Consider the following 24,637-nt stretch of genomic DNA (forward strand, 5'->3'; position numbering starts at 1 on the left):
GACCCGATGATTTTTTACCCGATGATTTCTAACTTTGTCCACCCAAAAGGTAAGTATGCTATCAAGGGCAATGGTTATAGATGCAGTTCAGGAACCTACACACATTTGAATGGATGGTTATGGTAGATTCAGGCAAGAAAAATGATATGTCATACTAAAGTAGCTCGAGACGCAAAGGAAGCAGGCTGGAAATCAAATAGCCATTCTTGATGAAGGGCTTTTGCCCGAAACCTCGATTTCGCTGCTCCTTGGATGCTGCCTGAACTGCTGTGCTCTTCCAGCACCACTAATCCAGATACTTATCCTTATTGCCCTTCAAAGTAACAGAACATCGTAATATCAAAGTAAGTCAATAACAATTTTTAAAAAGCAGCTATTTGGTCTTCCTTCAGTTTAACTGGACCGACTGAAAATCATCCAACCATCAGCTATCTTCCCTGTGCGGGTGAGTTCAGAACGGAAGCGCTGCTCTGCCGGAATGTTTCTGGAAGTTTCTCTCCTTTTGCCTCCTCCCCCACCCGCCGTGAGCACTCCGCTCTAATTCCAGTCTATGACTCATCCTCTGCAGCCGAACCTGCTGTCCGCCGATTTTTTAAAAAAAGTCAAATGATCGACATCAGCGTTCACCAATCATCTGCGGATAGCGGCGGGTGGCCCAGTTAAATGAAAACAACGTTTGGGGAGGTGATGGAGAAGATGGTCCAATCAACAGTTGAGTGGGCGGGGTTTATGACGCATCCACCGGCATTCAAGCGGCTGACAAGTTAGGTAGCACGGTAGCGTGGTTCTGGTTGACGTGTTGGCTTAAAGGGAGAAAACAAACATTATTTAACGGTAATAAATTTTGGCATTTGGGCTCAAGATCTTTGAGTTCAAAGTAAAGTTTTGATGCGTGTTTCTAGTTTTAGCATGCGCTAGTCCCCGGCTGGAACTTGTTACTTTTTAAAGCACAGAAATCTATGCATTTTTGCACTAATAAACTGATTTTTTTCTCTCCTTTTTCAGAAAAATCGCGACTGGCTGGTCAACGTTTCAGATTAAAACAAAGTCATGGGTAAAAATTACTACACTATCCTTGGTATCAGCTCTGAAGCCAGTGACGATGAAATTAAGAAAGCTTACAGGAAGATGGCCTTGAAGTTTCACCCAGATAAAAACAAAGAGCCTAATGCCGAGGAGAAATTTAAAGAGGTGGCCGAGGCTTACGAAGTACTCAGTGACCCCAAGAAGAGATCTGTTTATGATCAGTATGGGGAAGAAGGTGAGTGTCCTTACAGCTGACCATTTACCTGTGTCTTCCTGCATTTAGGCATTCTCTGGCAGCGGCAGCTTGGAACCATCTGCCTGTGACAATTGAATGTTGCAATCCATTGCAGTGAGAAAAAGAAAATGTATAAAAATGAAAAGCCTGCCTCCAAATTTTATCACAGAATGATTATTGTTCTCATCAGTGCAGTTAATTTTTAATGAACATTTATACTTATATTTCCAATGCCTGCACTCCGTTATGTTTAAACAGAAGTTTTTAGATTTTGTTTGATTTTTGAAGGAGAGAAGTTTGTCATTGTCATTGATATATGACCAGGACTCAAAATAACGAGGCTGAAGGGCACTACTGCCAATTAACGTTAAACGGCAGAGTAAGCAGTTTGGTACAGCCTCTGTTGGAGTGAAGTTATTCTAGTATTTGCTGTTATATTTGGAATTAGTGGTACGACTATTCTGCCATTATTTGATTTTATTTATGAATTATCTTCTACTTGTTTAGTCTAACACTATGTTGTGTGTTGTCAATTCACTGTTAGCTTTTTCTTGGTTTGCTGTATAAACAGTTAACCTGGGGAAATAATATGAGCAACTGATTGTGACAGTAACCAGTTTTATATATATTCTTCAGTTTCTTGAAGTGTCTAAAACTATCAAACTCTTCACACATGAGGCCAATTCCTAAGAGAGCCAGTAACTTTTAAAATCAGATCAAATTATAAAGAATAATGTTTGCATTTCAACAGTTCATTGAAGAGTAATAAAATATAGACTTGCAATTACATTGAACTCATCATGACTTCAGAATGTCTTAAAACACTTTACAGGCTAATGAGTATTTTTGAAGTGTCATCACTGTTGTAATATAGGAAATGTGGCAGCAACTATAGGCAAACAGCAATCTGCTAATGACTAGTTTTGTTTTTAGAGATGTTAGTTGGAAGATAAATATTGGTCGAGATGCCAGGGATAACACTCCTGCTGTTTATAAATAGTTTCATGGGATTTATTACAGCCAAAAAGGTAGACAGGATCTCAGTTTCATTTCTTAAAATTGCAAGCTCAGATGCCCCACTCCCTTCCTACTGCATTCATGCTTTGGCTAGATTTTTTTGTGCTCAATTCTTTGCAGTGAAATTTGAACCCCTGACAGAGGCTTTGGGAAATAAGTTTGTCGTTATTTGTTTGTATTATGGCCAAACCCTGAAGAGTAGCAAAGTGAAAATGGAGTCTTACGATATGTAGGAGCAGAATTAGGCCATTTAGCCAACCACTAGGAGAAAGTGAGGACTGCAGATGCTGGAGATCAGAGTTGAGAGTGTGGTGCTGGAAAAGCGCAACAGGTCAGGCAGCATCCAAGGAGCAAGAGAATTGATGTTTTGGGCATAAGCCCTTCATCAGGGCACTTCATCATTTCTGATGAAGGACTTATGCCCAAAACATCAATTTTCCTCCTCGGATGCTGTCTGACCTACTGTGCTTTTGCAGCACCACACTCTCAAACCATTTAGCCAACCACATCTGCCCAGCCATTTAATCACAGTTGATGTGTTTCTCAACCCCATTTTCTTGACTTCTCTGCATAACCCTTCGTCACCTTACTAATTAAGAGCCTGTGTATCTCTGTTTTAAAGATACTCAATGACTTGGCCTACACCGCTTTCTACAGCAATGAGTTCAATAGATTCACCACTCTAGCTAAAGAAATTCTGCCGTATCTCAGTTGTAAGGGTCGTCCCTTCACTCTGAGGTTGTGCCCTCTGGTCCTATTCTCTCCCAGCAGTGTGAACCACCATGCAGCTATATATTTAGTAACACATTAGAGGCTTTCTGAAAATCCAAATAGATCATGTCTACTGGTTCTCCTTCATTTAATCTCAAAGATTTCTAGATTTATCAGACGTGATCTCACCTTGACAAGACCATGCTGACTGCGTCCTATTTTACAATTCTGTTCTAATATTCTGCAATTTCATCCTTCATAGTGGACTTCAAACTCTTACTAATAAGTGCAGCCACTTAGACCCTTAATTTCCCATCTTCTGCCTCCCTCCCCTCTTAAACAAGGTGTTAGATTAGCCGTTTTACAGTCTGCTGAGATTCTCCCTGACTCCAGTGATTCTGAAAGATCACCATGAATACTTCCACAATCCCCTCCTTCAGGATCCTGGGATGTAGTCCATTCAATCCAGGTGATTTATCCATCTTCATAACTTTTCAAATTCTCCAGGTGCTTTATTCTGAGTGCTGGCTACAACATTCATCTCTACCCCCCAACTGTTTTGAAGTTCTGGTGTGCAACTAGTATCTTTCACTGTGAAGATTGTTGCAAAGTATTGATTTTGTTTCTCTGTTGTTTCTTTGTTCCAATTACTTCTCCAGCCTCATTTTCGAATTGTACAATGTCAACTCTTGCCTGACTGTCACCATATTTTAGATATCCAGAAAAAAGTGCAAGCTTCTATATTACTAGCTGGCTTACCCTATTTCATCTTCTCTCTTCTTTATTGGTTATTTTAGTTGTCCTCTGCAGATTTTTAAGTCTTCCCAATCCTCTGACAAATCTTGACCACCTTGTATACTTTTTTCTCTTCTGCTTTTACGTTATCCCAGACTTTTGTTATCAACCGCGGTTGCCTAATCCTCCTCATAATATGCTGCTGCTTCCTTGGGATGAATTTCTGCTGTGCCTCCTGAATTACCCCCAGAAACTCCTGTCATAGAGATGTACAGCACGGAAACAGACCTTTTGGTCCAACATATCCAAGCCGACCAGATATCCTAACCTAATCTAGTCCAATTTACAGGCACTTGGCCCATATCCCTCCAAACCCCTCCTATTCAGATACCCATCCAGATGCCTTTTAAATGCTGCAATTGTACCAGCTTCCATGCTTCCTATGGCAGCTAATTCCATACAATACCACCCTCTGCGTGAAAAAGTTGCCTTAAGTCTCTCTTATATCTTTCTCTTCTCAGCCTAAAGCTATGCCCTCTAGTTCTGAACTCCCCCACCCCAGGGAAAAGACTTTGTCTATTTATCCTATCCATACCCCTCATGATTTTATAAACCTCTGCAAGGTCACTCCTCAGCCTCCGATGCTCCAGGGAAAACAGCCCTAGCCTATTCAGCCTCTCCCTGTAGCTCAAATCCTCCAACCCTGGCAACATCCTTTTAAATCTTTTCTGAACCCTTTCAAGTTTCATAACATCCTTCCGATACGAAGACTAGAATTACATGCCATGTTCCAAAAAAGGCCTCACAATGTCCTCCACTGCCGCAACATGACCTCCCAGCTCCTATACTCAATAGTCTAACCAATAAAGGAAAGCATACCAAATGCTGCCTTCGCTATCCTATTTATCTGTGCCTCTACTTTCAAGGAACTATTAACCTGCACTCCAAGGTGTCTTTGTTCAGCAACACTTCCCAGGACCTTATCATTAAGTGTATAAGTTCTACTAAGATTTTGTTTTTCCAAAATGCAGCACCTCACATTTATCTAAATTAAACTCCATCTGCCACTCCTCGGCCCATTGGCCCATCTGATCACGATCCCGTAGTACACTGAGGTAACCACTTTCACTGTCCACCACACCTCCAATTTTGGTGTCATCTACAAACTTAGTAATTATACCTCTTATGCTCACATCCAAATCATTCATGTAAATGATAATAAGTAGTGGACCCCGCACTGATCCTTGTGGCACTTCACTGGTCACAGGCCTCCAGTCTGAAAAGCAACCCTCCACCACCACCACCCTCTGTTTTCTACCTTTGAGTCAGTTCTGTATCCAAATAACTAGCTCTCTCTTTATTCCATGAGACCTAACCTTGCTAACCAGTCTCCCATGGGGAACCTTGTCGAATGCCTTACTGAGCTGAAAAATGTGTTGCTGGAAAAGCGCAGCAGGTCAGGCAGCATCCAAGGAGCAGGAGAATCGACGTTTCAGGCATAAGCCCTTCTTCAGGAATGAGGAGGGTGTGCCAAGCAGGCTAAGAAAAAAGGTAGGGAGGAGAGACTTGGGGGAGGGGTGTTGGGAATGCGATAGGTGGAAGGAGGTTAAGGTGAGGGTGATAGGCCAGAGAGGGGGTGGGGCGGAAAGGTCGGGAAGAAGATTGCAGGTCAAGAAGGCGGTGCTGAGTCCAAAGATTGGCACTGAGATAAGGTGGGGGGGAGGGGAAATGAGAAAGCTGGAGAAATCTGTATTCATCCCTTGTGGTTGGAAGATTCCTAGGAAGAAAATGAGGCGCTCTTCCTCTAGGCGTCGTGTTGCCATGGTCTGGCGATGGAGGAGGCCAAGGACCTGCGTGTCCTTGGCGGAATGGGAGGGGGAGTTGAAGTGTTCAGCCACGGGGCAGTTGGGTTGGTTGGTGCGGGTGTGCCAGAGGTGTTCTCTGAAACGTTCCGCAAGTAGACGGCCTGTCTCCCCAATATAGAGGAGGCCACATCAGGTGCCATGGATGCAGTAAATGATTTGTGTGTGGAGGTGCAGATGAATTTGTGACGGATATGGAAGGATGCCTTGGAGGGAAGTGAGGAGGGAGGTGTTGGCGCAAGTATTGCATTTCTTGCGGTTGCAGGGGAATGTGCCGGAAGTGGAGGTTGGGTTGGTGGGGGGTGTGGACTTGACGAGGGAGTCGCAGAGGGAGTGATCTTTCTGGAACGCTGATAGGGGAGGGAAATATATCCTTTGGAGGTGGTGGAAATGACGAAGGATGATATGATATATCTGGAGGTTGGTAGGGTGGTAGGTGAGGACCAGTGGGGTTCTGTCCTGGTGGCGATTGGAGGGGCGGAATTCAAGGGCGGAGGAGCGGGAAGGTGGAGGAGATGCAGTGGAGAGCATCGCCAACCACGTCTGAGGGGAAATTGCGGTCTTTGAAGAAGGAGGCTATCTGGGTTGGAATTGGTCCTGGGAGCAGATGCGGCGGAGGTGAAGGAATTGGGAATATGAGATGGCATTTTTACAGGGAGTAGGTGGGAGGAGGTGTAATCTAGGTAGCTGTGGAAGTGGGTCGGTTTATAGTAAATGTCTGTGTTGAGTCAGTCGCCTGAGATAGAAATGGAGTGGTCGAGGAAGGGGAGGGAGGAGTCTGAGATGGTCCAGGTAAATTTGAGGTCGGGGTGGAAGGTGTTAGTAAAGTGGGAGCACAAGGGAGCACCAATACAGTCATCGCTGTAGTGGAGGAAAAGGTGGGGGGTGGTGCCAATGCTGCAGAAGATGGACTGTTCCACATATCCGACAAAGAGGCAGGCATAGCTGGGGCCCATGCGGGTGCCCATGGCTACTCCTTTGGTTTGGAGCAAGTGGGAGAATTGGAAAGAGAAGTTGTTCAGAATGCCTTACTGATCCATATAGAATGCATCCACCGCTCTACCCTCCTCAATCCTCTTTATTACTTTTTCAAAAAACTCGATTGAGTTTGTGAGAAATGATTGCCCATACACAAATCCAAATTGACTATCACTAATCAGTCCTTGCCTTTCCAAATACACATAAATCGTGTCCCTCGGGATTCTCTCAATTTGCCCACCACTGACATCAGGCTCACTGGTCTATAGCTCTCTGGCTTTTCCTTACTACCTTTTCTTAATTAGTGGCACCACGTTTGTTAACCTCCAGTCTTCCGGCACTTCACCTGTGACTATTGATGATACAAATATCTCAGCGAGGGGCCCAGCAGTCACTACCCTGGCTTCCCATAGAGTTCTAGGGTAAACCTGTTCAGGTCCTGGGGATTTATCCACTTTTATGTGTTTTAAGATATCCAGCCCCACCATCTCTATAATATGGACATTTTTCAAGATGTCACCACCTATTTCCCCACATTGTTATCTTGTATGTCCTTCTCCACAGTAAACATTGATGCAAAATATTTGTTTAGTATTTCCCACATCTGTGGCTCCACACACAGGCTGCCTTGCTGATCTTTGAGCAGCTCAATTCTCTCCCTAGTTACCCTTTTTTTTGTCCTTAACGTTTGCCAAAATTACCTCATGTCCCTTTTTTGCCCTCGATTCCCCTCTTGAGTATTAAGGCAGTAGGAGTATACTTTTCTAAGGATTCACTCAATCGCTCCTGTCTACACCTGACATATGCTTCCTTTTCTTTCTTAACCAAAGCCTCAATTTTTCTAGTTATCCAACATTCCTTACACCTACCAGCCTTTCCTCTCACCCTAACAGGAATATACTGTCTCTGGACACTCTATCTCATTGTTGAAGGCTTCCCATTTTCCAGCTGTCTCTTTACCTGAGAACATCTGCCCCCAATCAGCTTTTGAAAGTTAGTCATAGAGATGTACAGCACGGAAACAGACCTTTTTGGTCCAACCCGTACATGCCGACCAAATATCCCAACCCAGTCTAGTCCCACCTGCCAGCACCCAGCCCATATCCCTCCAAACCCTTCCAATTCATATACCCATCCAAATGTTGCAATTGTACCAGCCTCCACCACTTCCTCTGGCAGCTCATTCCATGCACGTATCACCCTCTGTGTGAAAATGTTGCCCCTTAGGTCTCTTTTATAACTTCCCCCTCTCACCCTAAGCCTATGCCCTCTAGTTCTGGGCTCCTCCTTTTCCCCAGGGAAAAGACTTTGTCTATTTATCCTCTCCATGCCCCTCTTAATTTTGTAAACCTCTATAAGGTCACCCCTCAGCCTCCGATACTCAAGGGAAAACAGCCCCAGCCTGTTCAGCCTCTCCTTTATAGTTCAATTCCTCCAACCCTGGCATCATCCTTGTAAATCTTTTCTGAACTCTTTCAAGTTTTTCAACATCTTTCCGATAGGAAGGAGACCAGAATTGCACACAATATTCCAACAGTGGCCTAACCAATGACCTGTACAGCTTGCCTAATACCATCAAAATTAGCCTTCCTCCAATTTAGAACTTCAACATTTAGATCCAGTTTATCCTTTTCCATCACTGTTTTAAAACTAAGAGAATTATAGGCGCTGGCCCCAAAGTGCTCCCCCACTGAATCTCAGTCACCTGTCCAGCCTTATTTCCCAAGAGTCGGTACATTCAGATAATGAATCAGAAAATTTTCTTGTACACACTTAACAAATTCTTCTCCATCTAAACACTTAACACTATGGTAATCCCAGTCTATGGTTGGAAAGTTAAAATCCCCTACCAAACAACTGAGATCTCCTTACAGATTTGTTTCTCAATTTCCCTCTGACTATTAGAAGTCTATAATACAATCCCAATAAGGTGATCATCCCTTTCTTATTTCTCATTTCCACCAAAATAACTTCCCTGGATATATTCCCAGGAATATCCTCCCTAAGTACACAACATGATACCCACCAATTTCAACCTCATGACAAGCTCATATACTTTTATATTATATGCTGCGTGCATTAAGTACAACACCCTCAGTCCTGTGTTGACCACATCCTGTCTCATAGTTGTCCCCTTAACCACTGTGCATGAAGTTAGATTCCTGACCCATTCCATTCTTTCTGTCCTATTACAGATATTGAACTATATATTCTTTGACTACAAGCCATTGGGTAATATTGAAAGTAGCTACTCTGACAACACTTTTTATTGCAGATCCTATTCTTGGCACTTAGACAGAGCAGAGGCATCCAAGCATTAAGTATATTGCAACAAAAGTTACAGCTTAGATCCTTAACATTAATGCTATTCCTTATCAAAAACACCTCTCCCACGCCTCTCTTGCACCTCCCCCCCCCCCCCCCCCCTTTCTATCCTTCTTATAGCATTTGTATCCTGGAACATTATGCTGCCAGTCCTGTCCATCTGCCTTCCTTGTTAGGTCTTTTGCATTGAAGTAAATGCAGTTTAATTTATCAGTCCTACCTTGTTCTCTGCTTTGTTCCTTTCTGACCTGATTGTTTGACTCACTCTCTTTCCCAACTGTACCAGTCTCGGATTGATCTCTTTCCTCACTATCTCCCTGGGTCCCACTCCCTCACCGTACTAGTTTAAATCATTGCTGCTCCACATCACCAGATCCAGAACTGTCTGTTCCTTCATGGGATCTGCCACAAACCGCTCCAAAAAATCTCAGATACATTGTTTATACATTTAGTTTCCTCATCTAAATCATTCATTCATATTATGAATGGCTGGGGTTCAAGTACTGACCACTGTGGCACATCATTTGTCATTGGCTGCCACTCTTAAAAATGATGCATATATTCCTGCATTTGGTTCCTGTCTCCCAATCAGTTCTCTGTCCATGTCAGTACACCCTCTTTCCAACACCACCCACGACCCCCACCCCCCTACATGCTAATCTCCTAGTGGGACTTTTCTGAAGTCCAAATAGATCACAATAAAGGGGGAGCGTTGGAGCAGAAATTAGGCCATTCACACCTAGTCTGCTCCACCATTCAATCATGGCTGATAGGTTTCTCAATCACCTTCTCCCATAATCTGTTATCCCCTTGACAATCAAGAACCTATCTATCTGTCTTAAATATATTCAATGACCTGTCCTCCACAGCCTTCTGTGGTAATGAATTCTGTGGATTCACCACTCTCTGGCTGAATAAGTTTCTCCTTATCTCTTTAAAAAGTCTCCCCTTTACTCTAAGGCTGTGCCCTTGGGTCCTAGTATCTCTTATCAATGAAAACATTTACCCAACATCTAATCTGTCCAGGCGATTCAGTATTCTGTATGTTTCATTTAGATTCCCCCTCCCCCGCCCACCCCCTCCACTTCCTTCTAAACTCTATTGAGTATAAATCCAGAGTCCTCAAATGTTCCTCATATGTTAAGCTTTTCATTCCTGGCACCATTCTCATGAACCTCCTTTGAACTCACTCCAAGGGCAGTACATCCTTCCTGACATATGGGGCCCATAACTTTGCACAATATTCCAAATATGGTCTGACAAGAGCCTTCTAGAGCCTCAGAAGTATATCCCTGCTTTTATATTCAAGTCCTCTCAAAATGAATACCATCATTGTGTTAGGTTCTCTTTCTTGAGATTCTTGTTCACTTGATGCAATTGCAACATGCCAACATCTGTGAACAACCAAAATTTTATTAGGCAAGTACAAGCTTTCTGGAGGAACCGTTAACACAATTCGCAGGGCTTATGGAACCGTGTCAAAGATCTCTCTGAACAAAGAGACAGTTCTTTCTTTGTACAGTACAAGAGTTTCACGTTACAGTCAAGAATGCCAACAAGATGCGCCCCCCCCGCTATTTCCCCCATAGTCGCAAGCAGCTCGATACACAATTTAGCGATTACATCATTTCTGGAAATGATGTGAATGTAAACCATCACTTAATGGCCATATCTGTTGTGAATCATTTTTTAGTCAGAATTTTAGTTGCAATGTTCTTATTGATTCCTGAATAGGGGATGATAATGTAATTCTTTTACTCTGAATAACTAGGAAATGGCCATACAAATGGCTGTGAATAGCAAGGGATGGGAATGTAAATTCCTTACATTCTACCTGTAAGACATAGACATACCGCTCTAGCCTTGGGACATCCAATTTCCTGCAAGTCAGCAGAACAAATTAACCCTTTACTATCTCCATTGCATTTGCCTTCCTAACTCCTGACTCAACCTGCAAGTTTACTTTGAGAATATCCTAGACTAGAACTCCAAAGTGTCTTTGCACTTCAGATTTCTGAATTTTCTCCCCATTTAGGAAATAGTTCATGCCTCTATTCTTCCTACTAAAGTGCATAACCTCACACTTTCCCACATTGTACTCCATCTGTCACTTCTTTGCCCATTATCCTAATTTGTCCAAATCGTTCTACAGACTCCCTGCCTCCTCAATGTTACCTGTCCTTCTACCTATCTTCTGTATTGTCTGCAAACTTAGCCAGAATACCTTCCATTCCTTCATCTAGATTTTTAATGTATAAAGTGAAAAGTTATGGTCCCAATACTGAGCCTTGCGGAACAACACTTACCATCCTGAGAAAGATTCTTTTATCCTCTCTCTCTACTTTTTTTTGTCAGATAGCCAAGCTCCTATACTTGCTAGCACCTTGCCTGTAATACCATGGGCCCGTATGTTATTCAGCAGCCTCCTGTGCAGCACCTTGTCAAAGGCCTTCAAGTCCAGATAGATAATATCCATTGGCTCTCCTTGGTCTAATCTGCTCCTTACATCCTCAAAGAATTCTAGCAGATTTACCAGGCATGACCTCCCCTTGATGAAACCACGCTGACTTTGCCTTATTTTACCATACACTTCCAAATATTCAGAAATCTCATCTTTCACAATGGATCCAAGGATCTTACCCACAACCGAGGGTAGGCTAATTAGTCTATAGTTTTCTGTCTTTTTCTTTATCCTCCCTTTTTAAACAGAGTTGTCACATTAGCAATTTTTCCAGTCCTCTGGGACCCACCCTGACTTTAGTGATTCCTGAAAGATCACCACTAACGCCTCCACTATCTCTTCAGCTATCTCCCTTAGAATTCTGGGGTATAGTCCAGGTGATTTATCCGCCTTCATGCTATTTAGTTTTTGTAGCAACTTTTCCTTAGTGATGGCCACCATACTCAGCTTTGCGCCCTCACTCTCTTGAATTTTTGGGATATTACTCATGTCTTCTACCATGACTGACGTGAAGTAATTATTCAGTTCCTCAGCCATTTCCTTGTTCCCCACTACTATTTCTCCAGTGTCATTTTCCAGTGGTCCAATGTCCACTTTTGCTTCTCTTTTGCCCTTTGTATATCTAAAGAAACTCTTACAGTTTTACTTTATATTACTGGGTAGCTCACCCTCCTATTTAGTCTTCCCCCTCATGTTTTTTGTTTGTTTCTATTGGTCTTTGTAAGCTTCCCAGTCCTCTGGTTTCCCACTGTCCTTTGCCACATTATATGCTTTCTCTTTTGTTCATATGCTATCCCTTGACTTCCCTAGTCAGCTATGGTTGCCTCATCCTCCCTGTACCTTCCTGCTTTTTCCTAGTGATGAATTTTTGTTGTGTCTCCTGAATTACTCGCAGAAACTCCTGCCATTGCTGTTCCACTATCTTTCCTGCTAGGTTCCTCTCCCAGTCAATTCTACCAGCTCCTCCCTCATGTCTCTGTCATTACTTTTATTCAGCTGTAATACCATTACCTTGATTCTATCTTACCCTCTCAAATTGCAGAGTAAATTCAACCATATTATGATCACTGTCTCCTAAGGGTTCCTTCACCTTAAGCTCCTTTCTCAAGTATGCCTAATTGCAGGAAATCCAGTATTGCCTGCTCCTAGTGGGCTCCACCACTAGCTGCTCCAAAAAAAACCATCTCATCCCACATTCCACAAATTCTTTTCTTGCAAATCACTGCCAACCTGATTTTCCCAGTCCACCTGCATATTGAAATCCCCCATGATCACTGTAACTTTCCTACACATCTTTCCTATCTCCGCTAGGACTGTATTCCCAGCATGGTTCAGATGAAGACATGGTTTCGCATAATAAGGTTATTATAATGATGTAGCAGAAAATATGGATAAAGGATAAGCTAAATCATGGAAAAGAGAAGGCATGAAGGGGTTATTTTTGGCATGTTAAGATGTATATCTAATAGGTTTCCATAGGTATCTGTGCTGGAGCTTCAAATATTTAAATCTGTATTGATAATTTGAATGATGGGACCTGATATGATTTATTGATGGCACAAAGGTGGACAGGAATATATGTTAGAATCAAGTAGGAAGAATAAAAATGTAGCATTATTATTTATTTAAATCAGGAGAGTTGCAGAATTTGGATATAGAGGGATCTGGAATACTTGTTTCTTAGGTGTCAGGTCACAGGCATAGTGTACTGAAATTCAAATCCTAGATTAGAGTGGTGCTGGAAAAGCACAGCAGTTCAGGCAGCATCCATGGAGCAGGAAAATCACGTTTCAGGCAAAAGCCCTTCATTAGGAATAAAGGCAGAGTGCCTGCAGGGTGGAGAGATAAATGAGAGGAGGGTGGGGGTGGGGAGAAAGTAGCATAGAATATAATAGGTGAATGGGGGTGGGGATGAAGGTGATAGGTCAGAGAGGAGGGTGGAGTGGATAGGTGGAAAGGAAGATAGGCAGGTAGGACAAGTCATGAAGGACAGTGCTGAGCTGGAAGTTTGGAACTGGGATGAGGTGGGGGAAGGGGAAATGAGGAAACTGGTGAAGTCCACATTGATGCCCTGGGGTTAAAGTGTTCTGAGGCGGAATAGCTCCAGGGCAGAGGAAATGACCTGGAGGTTGCAGTGGGAGAGGGACTCCCTGAGATTCTTGAAGAGAGAGGAGCTAAACTTCTTCAAGGCAGGCAATCCTCCTTGCAAGAGGATTCGCAGTAGGGTTAAAATCAGCGATGTAAAAACAAAGATTTCCAGCATCTGCAGTCCCTGAAATTCAAATCCCGCTGTTCTAAGTGTGAGACATGACTAATATAATCTATAATATAGTTAATGTCAGACTGTGACTGCTATGTAAAATAAACTCACTGCAGGTTTCATTCACATACAAAAGTAAAAACTTATTTATTTTAATAAAGATATCCATATCATCTAAAATATGGCAAAGAGATTATTAATTACTAATATGAAAACTTAAACAAAACCTTTTTCTAAAATTCTTACGTACATTTATTCATGCAAAGGACAGACAAGCAGTTCTTTTTCGGAATATTGTGGGTGAAAAATATAGACAAAGAGGTACAGAGTCTGAATGAAAGCCTAATCCAAAGGGGTGGATTGAGGTGGCTCTTTTCTGAATTTTGTTTTGTTTTCACATTACTTCTCAATTTGGTAACCGGTCAGTTTGACATCAGTTCTTCACTTGAATTAAAACTTTAATTTATTTTGGGAAAAAATGTTATTACTTTCTGCAATTTCACTTGCTGGCAGGCTTGTAGGTCTGATTGCCATCTGCCTTCTCTCCTGGTAGCATTGTGACAAAACTTCTACTTACAACTAATCCATTAGCTATTGCTGAGCAGTTACTTTTCTTTCCTCAAACACATTTTGATGCACTTCTCCCACAAAAATATCTAAATCCAAGTTCCAGCAAAACAATACCACTTTTCTTTAGAGATTCTTTTTTTAAAAAAACTAATAACCCAAAGTTCTATTTTTCAGGTTTAAATTTCTAAATATGTGTTTTTTTTTTACAATGTAGAACAAGGCAATTTTTTTCATCGCACAGCTGATACAGCTGAAAGCTTGAAGTTGAAAAAAACCTTGTATTCTGTTATATGTGCGTTCATGATTCAAATGACTATAGTCAAAAAATCATATACCTACTTTTACATTTTTATTAGTGCTATTGCTATCATTCAATTTTGTTGTTTCAGTATGCTGTTTTATTGCAGCCTTCTATATTTGCACTTTCAGTGTCAGGATTTTTTGGTCTACAAGCGAAATAGAATTTTGAGATCTTGCAACAAAACCAGAAACGCAAGTTTTTTTTTGACCATGAAAGGGATGCAGACTGCATAACTAAATAAGCATTCCTAATTAGTATTATAAACAATTGTGGTGGTTCTAAGTGGATTGTTTTGCAATATAATTACACTATAAATCAACATTGCATAGGGGATATTTTGCGGGGACATTTTGTTTTATTGTGAAGATGTTTAAAATGCACATGCCAGTGATAAGATAGCATCATGTGGGCTTTTTAAGAGGATTAAATTTCAGTCATAACATGGATGCTGCCTTTCAGTCCTATTTGTTTTGGCCTTGAATCAACCCACTTGAAATTTGGACTGTCTCAAAGTTGATTTGATGATTTTGTTCATATTTTGTATACCAGTCCTGAAAGATATTTAGGCAGTAAAGTGTGCAACAACGTGAAAAAAGTGAAGAACGAAAGAAATACTTTACAACAAATATCTTTAGGTTAAGCAAACAAAAACTTGGCAGGTAGAATATAATGTGGGAAAATGTGAGTTTATGCACTTTGGCAGGAAGAACAGATAAAGTGAATGTTATTTAAATGGAAAAGACCACAACAAGTTGAAACATGGAGGGATTTGAATCACTAAAAAGGTAGTTTCCAAGTTCAGTAGGTTATAGTGAGTTTAAACAGAATGTTTGGCTTTTATTTCAAAATAAAATTGAATATTTTTTAATTTACTTATGGATGTGGACGTCTCCAGCATTTATTGCCCATCTTGTACTGCCCAAAGGGCAGGTAAGTCAGCTCACCGTTATGGGCCTGCAGTCACATGTAGGCCAGACCAGGTAAGGATGAAAGATTTCCTTCCCTAAAGGACATTAGTGAACCTGTTTTTTTTTTGACAATTGACAATGGTTTCATTGTCATCATTAGACTCTTTGAATTCAATAAAGAATCTGGAATGAAATCTGCCATTGCAGAATTTGAACCCAGGTCCCCAGAATATTTGCCGAGTTTTTGGATTAGTAGTCTAGCAATATCACTTGGCCACTGCCGCCTTATTGGAGGAGTTGCGTAGCTGTAAGACATTTTAATACTGAGAACAGTTTGGCCTTATCTGAGGAAAGATTTACTGGCATTGGTAGTCTAGAGAAGGTTCACTAGGTTGATTTTTAGGTATGGAAGAATTTTCTAACAAGAAAAGGTTGAGTAGATTGGATTTGTACTCATTGCAACTCAGAAGAATGTGAGATGACATTATTGAGACACAAGATTTTTAGTAGGCTTGATGAGGTATATGTGGAAAGGTTGTTTACCCCTAGTTGGAGATTCTAAGACTAGAGGACATAATCTCAGAGTGAGGGATCACCTATTTAAGATAGAGATGAGGAGGAACATTTTCTGAATGGATTTGTTTTGAAAAAACATGGCAGTGCCAAATAAGCACATCAATGAGCAAATGGTATACAGTCAATTTTTCTATAACACAATGGTTGCATTCTTATGCCGTGTGTACCAGGCACTGCCTACCAACAGATGTGATCTTCAATCTAAACCATCAAGATCAAAATGAGTCCATGTAGAGAGCATGAAGTCTCAGATTTCATCCTTAGTTAAGCTATTTTCCATTAGTTAATCTCAGGCTAAAATAGGAAAACAGCCCCAGCCTATTCAGGCTCTCCCTATAGCTGAAACTCTCCAAATCCAGCAAAATCCTTGTAAATCTTTCCTACACCCTTTCAAGTTTCACATCTTTCCTATGGAAAGGAGACCAGAATTGAATGCACTGTTGTAAAAGTGGCCTAACCAATATCTTGTACTGCCGCGATATGACATCCCAACTCTTATACATACATAATGCACTGACCAATAAGGCAAGGGTACCAAATGCTGCATTCACTACTCAGTCTAATTGTGACTCTACCTGGAACTCTACCTTCAAGAAACTATCAACATGCACCTCAAGATCTCTTTGTTCAGCAATACTCCCAGGACCCTATCATTATCAGTATAAACCCTGCCCTGATTTGCCTTTCAAAATGCATATTTATCTAAATTAAACTCCATCTGCCACTCATTGGCCCATCTGATCAAGGTGTCATTGTACTCCGATAACTGAAGTAGCTATCTCTCCCTGTATTCTATGTGATCTAATCTTGCTAACCGGTCTACCATGTGGAACTTTGTTGAACGCCTTGCTGAATCCATGTAGACAATGTCCACTGCTCTTCCTTCATCAATTATCTTTGTCACTTCTTCCAAAAATTGAATCACGTTAGTGAGACACAGTTTCCCACACAAAGCCATATTGACTATCCCAAATAGGTCCATGCGTTTCCAAATACATATAGATCATGTCCCTCAGAATCTCCTCCAACTACGTAACTACCACTGACATCAGACTCGCTGATCTATCCTTACCACTGGCTTTTCCTTACCACATTTTTAAAATAGTGGCACTGCGTTAGCCGCCCTTCAGTCTCCTGGCACCTCAGCCGTGGCTATTGATAATACACATATCTCAGCAAGGGGCCTAGCAATCACTTCCCTAATTTCCTATAAATTTGTGGAGTACATTTGATCAGGTCCAGGTAATTTATTCATCTTTATGCATTTTTAACAAATCCAGCACCACCCACCATCTGTAACATGGACACTTTTCAAGATATCACTTTTATTTCTCCAAGTTCTCTAGCTTCCATATCTTTCTCCACAGTAAATACTAATGTGAAATACTCATTTAATATCTTCTCCATCTCCTTGGATTCCACACAGGGTTTTGTTGATCTTTATTCTCTCTATTTTCACCCTAATTACTCTTAATGTATTTCTAAAATCTCTTTAGATTCTCCTTAACCCTATTTGCCAAAGGTATGTCATGTACCCCTTTTGACCTTCTGACTTCTCTCTTGAGTATACTCCTACTGTTATTCCACTCCTTGAGGGATTCACTTGATCTCAGATGTCTAAACCTGACATCTGCAACCCTCTTTTTCTTGACCAGAGCCTCAATTTTCCAATCATCCAGCATTCCCTACACCTACCAGCCTCGCCATTCATACTAACAGGAGCATACTGCATCTGGACTCTCGTTATCTCATTTTTGAAGGTCTCCCACTTCCCAACCTCCCCTTTACGTGGAAATTGCTTCTCCCAATCAAGTTTTGAAAGTTCTTGCCTAACACCATCAAAATTGGCCTTACTCCAATTTAGAACTTTAACTTTTAGATCAGGTCTGTTCTTTTCCATAACTACTTAAAATTAATAGAATTATGATCAGTGGCCCCAAAGTGCTCCCCCATTGACATCTCAATCGCTTGCCCTGCCTTATTTCCCAGGAGATGGTCAAGTTTTGTTTCTTTAGTAGGTTCATCCACTGACTGAAAAAGAAAATTTTCTTGTACATACTTAACAAATTCCTCTCCATCCAAGCACTTAACACTATGGCAGTCCCAGTCTATCTTTTGAGATGATAGGTTTGAAAGTGCTGGGTAAGGAGCCTTCATGAATTTCTGCTGTACGTACTGCTGTTACTGTGCATTGGTGAAGAGTGAATGTTTGTAGATGTGATTTCTCGCCTCTGATTTGCTCTTGAAGCCACAGCATTTATGTGGCATGTTCAATTTCATTAATCCAGATGGTGTCTCAGTATCTCTAAGGGTTACCCCAAAATCACATATTCTGCCAGTCATCTTAACTTAGTCATAGAGCTGTACTGTCTCTGTTAACTCCCAGGATATTAATAGTAGGTGACTCAATGATGGCATCGAATCACAGAATCCCACAGTATAGAAGAATACCATTTCGCCCATCAAGTCCACACCGACCCTCTAAAGAGAATCCCACTCAGACCCATTCCATTCCCTCTAACCCTGAATTTCTCATAGCTTATCCACCTAATCTACACATCTTTTGGACATTAAGAGGAAACATGAGCTCTCGGAGGAAAAGAACACAGACACAGGGAGAATGTGGAAACTCCACACAAACAAACGGTCATCTGAGGGTGGAATTAAACCGAGGTCCCTGGACTAGTGAGGCAGTAGTACTAGCTAGCCACTGTGCTGCCTAATGAATATCATGAGGTGATGGTCAAATTCTCTGTTATTGGAAACTGTCATTGCTTGGCATTTGCATGGCACAAATTTATTTGCTACTTGTCATTTCAAGCCTGGCCATGGACTGTTTCAGTTTCCATTTGCTGATTGCTGTTCATCGACGTCCTTTGGCAAGTACAGGTTATAGAGTCATAGAATTATACAACATGGAAATAGACCCCTCAGTCCAACTTGTCCATGTCGACCTAAGTTAATCAAGTTTCATCATGATTTTGTAAACTTCTATAAGGTCGCACCTCAGCCTCTGCTCCAGAGGAAATAGCCACAGGCTATTCAGCCTCTCCCTATAGCTCAAACCCAACTGTGTCAATATCCTTGTAAATCTTTTCTGAACCCTCTCAAGTTTCACAACATCCTTCTTGTAGCAGGGAGACTAGAATTGAATGCAGTGTTCCAAACGTGGCCGAACCAATGTCCTGTACAGCTGCAATATGGCCTCCAAACTCCTATATTCTTTGCATTAACCAATAAAAGCAAGCATACAGATGCCTCCTTCAATATCCTATCTACCTGCAACTCTATTTTCAAGGAACTAAGGACCTGCACTTCAAGGTCTTTGTTCAGTAACACTCTGCAGGACCTTACCACTAAGTGCGTAAGTCATGTCTTGATTTCCAAAATGCAGCACCTCACATTTATCTAAATTAAATGCCATCTGTTACTCCTCGGCCCAGCGACCCATCTGACCAAGATCCCATTGCACTGAGGTAGCCTTCTTAGCTGTCCACTACACCACCAATTTTGGTGTCATGGGCAAACTTACTAACCATACTCCTATGTTTACATCCAATTGACAAAACGCGGTGGACCCAGCACCAATTCTGTCACAGGCCTCCAGTCTGAAAAGCAACTGTCCATTATCACCCTCTTATGAGGTCTCTTGTGCATTCCATCACTAAGTCGTACCCTTTATAAGTCTATTTGTAATGAGATTTGTCGATAAATCCATTTGAGTTTAATAACTCAATATGCTACAAAAGTGTAATCTTTTAACTGGTAAATGTGATAAGAGAACATTAACATTGATCAAAATGAAGAGATGCTTAGAAAAGACATTTGAAAGTGCTTTGCATATACAAGGAGGTAAATGTAATATCATATCTACGTCCTGGGCAACTGACTGGGAAAAATGAATGGCTTGTAAGTTAGAATGTGAAAGGAACAGGAGTGAGATTGGAAGTAGACAGTCCATCTAATTTGTGTCCCAGAATACCTTATTTTAAAATGAGTCCCCAAGTCATTTACAGTAATTTTACCCAGGCTCCTAGCTTGAATCTTTTAAGCTAGGCATCAATGTAGTTTTTTTTTTGTGGCTATGCTCCCTGAATATCTTGTATTGCAATGACCATAATTATACACTGTTCTGCAGGTTTGGCAACATTGCCTTGTACAGAGGTGGTTAAACGTCATGTAATATGCACACGATTGCTCTGATAATTTATACAAACAGGAGATAGGGCCCAGCCATTAGAAACAGCCAGCACAATCATTTTGTGCATGTGAAGTTGCATCTGTGATGTCACCCAATTGGTGTGGGCTCTGCTTTTTTTTTTGCAAAGTTCTGAAGAGTGTACTTTTCTGAAACCAAGAACATTATGGAAAGTCCATACCCTATTTTCACAAAGTGTAGTTTTTAATTGACTTTTCTACAGCTGTAAAGAATCATTCGTTAGAAAGACATTTTCAGGAACACCTGCAAAACATTTAAGTTACTTCAATGCTCTAAACATACATTTAATAAAGCTTTAAATTTACGCAGTGTCCAGATGCAGTGAAATCTGGCAGCCAATCTGATTCCATCACTAATCCAAGTGGATTAGTTTGGCCACCCAAATGTCTGATCATGATCACTGTGAATGTTGACACTACTGAGCCCAAGGTGCACATTACAGCCACATTTGGTCTGTTCTAATCTGATATCAACATTTCCTTTTAAATCCGATAATAATGAGAAGGAAATGATTGTTGATATGGTGCAACTGTTACCATTTAAGCTATGATATGGAGGTGCTGGTGTTGGTCTGGAGTGGGCAAAGTCAGAAGTCAAACAACATCAGGTTATAGCCCAGAAGGTTTATTTGAAATCACAAGCTTTCGGAGCACTGCTCTTTTGTCTGGTGAAATGGAAGGAAGTGCACAGGCACAGAATATGTTGGTGGAGAGTTAATGACGTTATATTCTGTGTTCGCACACTTCTCTCACCTCACCAGACAAAGGAGCAGTGCTTCGAAAGCTTATGATTTCAAATAAACCTGTTGGGCTATAATCTGGTGTCTTGTGACTTTTAACCGTATTAAGCTGTGTAAGTTAAATGAAATTATTGTTAATGTTTGTTTGGTCATTACCAATTGTTGCTCCAATTTTGTATATAAGGTACAGTGCTCTATCTGGTGTCAGTGTTAGTCACAAATGCACAAATACTTAATAACCTTATTTTTATTTAATGCTTATTGCCAATTTTTATCTGAATTTGATTTGTACCATAATTATAGTCAGTAAAGAAAAGAAACATGATTGAATCAGTCTTGGGCTGCAAAATAAAATATTTCCTAGGGTTACAGGAAACCTGATCTAGGTTAATAGGATGCAAAAATTGAAGGTAGTATTCCCCCAATTTGTCTTCTCTTTATTTAAAGTTGGGTAGAGTGGTTTCTGAATGCTACCCAAAGGAAAAATGTGATTTGTGCTGTTAGCATCACTGATTCTGAATAGCAGATGTGCTTTTTGCTTGTGAGCTAAGTGGCTGACTCCATATTGATTCCCAATTCCTCTGCCTCTGCCGCATCCGCTCCCAGGAGGACCATTTCCACCACAGAGCACACCAGATGGCCTCCTTCTTTAAACTGCACTTTCCACTCCCACATGGTTGATTGTGCCCTCTAGCGCACCTCATCCACTTCCTGGACCTCCACATTCGAACTCCAACCGCAACAAGGACAGAATTCCACCCCACCAATCTCCATATATATTGCATCATCCTCTGCCGTTTCCACCACCTACAAACTGACCCCACCACCTCCCCACTCCTATCCGCTTTCCGTAAAGACTGTTCCCTCCGTGACTACCTTGTCAGGTCTATGCCCCGCCCCCCCCCCCCCTCAACAACCCATCCTTCCCCTCACAGGACCTTCCCAGCTACCGCAGGAATTGCAAAACCTGCACCCACATCTCTTTCCACCCCCCACCCACACGTCCATCCACAGCCCCAAAGGAGCCTTCCATATCCATCAAAGTTTCACCTGCACTTCCACACATGTCATTTACTGTATCTGTTGCCCCCGATGCAGTCTCCTCTACATTGAGGAGACAGGATGCCTACTCAGAGCGCTTCCGAGAATATCTCCAGGACACCTGCCCTAATCAACCCCCACAGCCCAGTGTCTGAACACTTCAACTCCCCCTTCCACTCTGTCGAGGACATGCAGGTCCTAGGCCTCCTCCATTGCCACCCCTTTGCCACCCGATACCTGGAGGAAAAATGTCCCATCTTCCGCCTCTGGACCCTCCAACCCCATGGCATCAATGTAGATTTCACCAGTTTCCTCATTTCCCCTCCCCCCACCTTATTCCATTTCAAACCTTCCAGCTCAGCAATCTCCTCATGTCCTGTCTCATCTGTCCATCTTCCTTCGCACCTATCTGCACCACCCTTCCCTCTGACCTATCACATTTTTACCCGCATTTCCATCCACCTATTGCAATTTTGCTACCTCACCATCTCCCCAGCCCCACCCCCTCCCATTTATCTCTTCACCTCCGAGGCTCCAAACCACATTCCTGATGAAGGGCTTTTGCCCGAAACGTCGATTTTCCTGCTTCTCGGACACTGCCTGACCTGCTGTGTTTCTCCACACTGTACTCTCGACTCTAATCTCAAGCATCTGCTGTCTTCACTTTCGCCTAGTCCATATTGACTAGTATAGTGATATTTGCTGTTATTGGGAGGAAAGATGTACATGGCCAAACAGGGTGTTGATGGTTCCAGCAAAGTAGTCACAAAATGACTCTTAACTCTTGTTTGCACAACTGAGACGGCAACATATATGCTACAATCTTAACCAAAGTAATGAACATTATGATGCATTAACAAAACGATAAAAACAGAACTGCAGATGCTAGAAATCAGAAACAAAATCATGTTGCTTGAAAAACGCTGTGTCTGAAGAAGGGTCAAAGAGATTTACAGCATGGAAACAGACCCTTCGGTCCAACCTGTCCGCGCTTACCAGATATCCCAACCCAATCTAGTCCCACCTGCCAGCACCCAACCCATATCCCTCCAAACCCTTCCTTCCTATACATATACCCATCCAAATGTCTCTTAAATGTTGCCATTGTACCAGCCTCCACCATATTCTCTGGCAGCTCATTCCATAGACGTACCACCCTCTGCATGAAAAAGTTGCCCCTTAGGTGTCTTTTATATCTTTCCCCTCTCACCCTAAGCCTATGCTTTCTAGTTCTGGACTCCCTGATCCCAGGGAAAAGACTTTATCTATTTATCCTCTCCATGCCCCTCATAATTTTGTAAACCTCCTAGAAGGTCACCCTTCAGCCTCCAACACTCCAGGGAAAACAGCCCCAACCTGTTCAGCCTCTCCCTATAGCTCAAATCCTCCAACCCTGGCAACATCCTTGTAAATCTTTTCTGAACCCTTTCAAGTTTCGCAACATCTTTCCGATAGGAAGGAGACCCAGAATTGCACGCGGTATTCCAACAGTGGTCTAACCAGTGTCCTGTACACTGGACCCAAAACATAAACACTCTACTTTTTCTCAACAGATGTTGCCAGACCTGCTGCTTTTCCAGCAAATAGTTTTCCAGCAATTTCTGTTTGTATTGATTATGATGCATTATCCTTTCTTGACTTCTACAGGACCTTTTGATGCATTGAATTCGATGGGAGTAGGCAATAAGTTTCCACTATGTTCTGTGCTATTGTATTTAGAACAGATCTAGAAATAGTTACCTGCACAATAACTTCTGGAGTCTACTAAGGACTAAGCCTTGGCCACACTTTGTGTTACCCCTTAGCATTATCTTCAGACAATTGGTAAACGTCTGTGTACGTCAAGATTTAGTCATTGCCATTTAGCATGGAAACCGACTAGTCCCATTTGCCTGCATTTGATCCACACCCCTCTAAACCTTTCTTACTCATGTATTGATGTAAATGTCTTTTAAATGTTGTAATTGTATTGACCTCTACCACTTCCTCTGGCAACTCATTCCATACCACACTACCCTGAAGAGGTGCCCCTCAGGTCCCCTTTAAACCTTCTCCCTCTCACCTTCAACTATGCACTCGACTTTTGGAGCTGACCCCCACCCACTCCAGAAAAGACCTTGGCTATTCACACTGTCCTGCCCCTCATGATTTTATAAACCTCTAAGGCCACTCCTCAGCTTCTGACAATCCAGGGCAGAATGTCTCAGACTATCCTTATAGCGCAAAGCCTCCAATCCCATAAACATATTTGTAAATTATTTTGTATCCTTTCAAGGTTAATAGCATCCCTGCTGTGCTAGGGCAGCCAGAACTTTATGCAGTATTCCAAACATGCCCTCACAATGTCTTGTTCAACCACAACAAGATGTCCCAACTCTTTGCTCAATAATCTGACAGTGATGACAAGCGTGCCAAAAGCCACCTCCTCTATCCTGTTTGCCAGCGACTCCACTTTCAAGGAACTCTGAATCTGCATCCCCAGATGCATCTGTTCAACAACATTCCCCAGAACCCTAGCATTAACTGTAAGTCCTGCCCTGATTTGCTTTACTAAAAAAGCAACACCTCTCATTTATCTAAATTTATCTGCCACATCTCAGCCCATTGGCTCATCTGATCAAGATCTCGTTGTATTCTTCGGTAACCTTCTTCTCAGTCCACACTACTACCAAT

General features: G+C 41.9%; 1 protein-coding gene across 1 annotated transcript in view; it reads left to right on the top strand.

Moving 5' to 3' along the window:
- Positions 1 to 752: 752 nt before the first annotated feature.
- Positions 753 to 24,637, top strand: part of dnajb5 (DnaJ heat shock protein family (Hsp40) member B5) — a 70,400-nt gene continuing 46,515 nt past the window's right edge. The window contains exons 1-2 of the mRNA XM_060829793.1: positions 753 to 834; positions 1,006 to 1,261. Of these exons, the coding sequence (XP_060685776.1) occupies positions 1,051 to 1,261 (211 nt within the window). The 5' untranslated portion in view covers positions 753 to 834; positions 1,006 to 1,050. The remainder of the gene's footprint in view (positions 835 to 1,005; positions 1,262 to 24,637) is intronic.

The sequence above is a fragment of the Hemiscyllium ocellatum genome, chromosome 1 (genome assembly GCF_020745735.1).
Source record: "Hemiscyllium ocellatum isolate sHemOce1 chromosome 1, sHemOce1.pat.X.cur, whole genome shotgun sequence".
NCBI lineage: Eukaryota > Metazoa > Chordata > Chondrichthyes > Orectolobiformes > Hemiscylliidae > Hemiscyllium > Hemiscyllium ocellatum.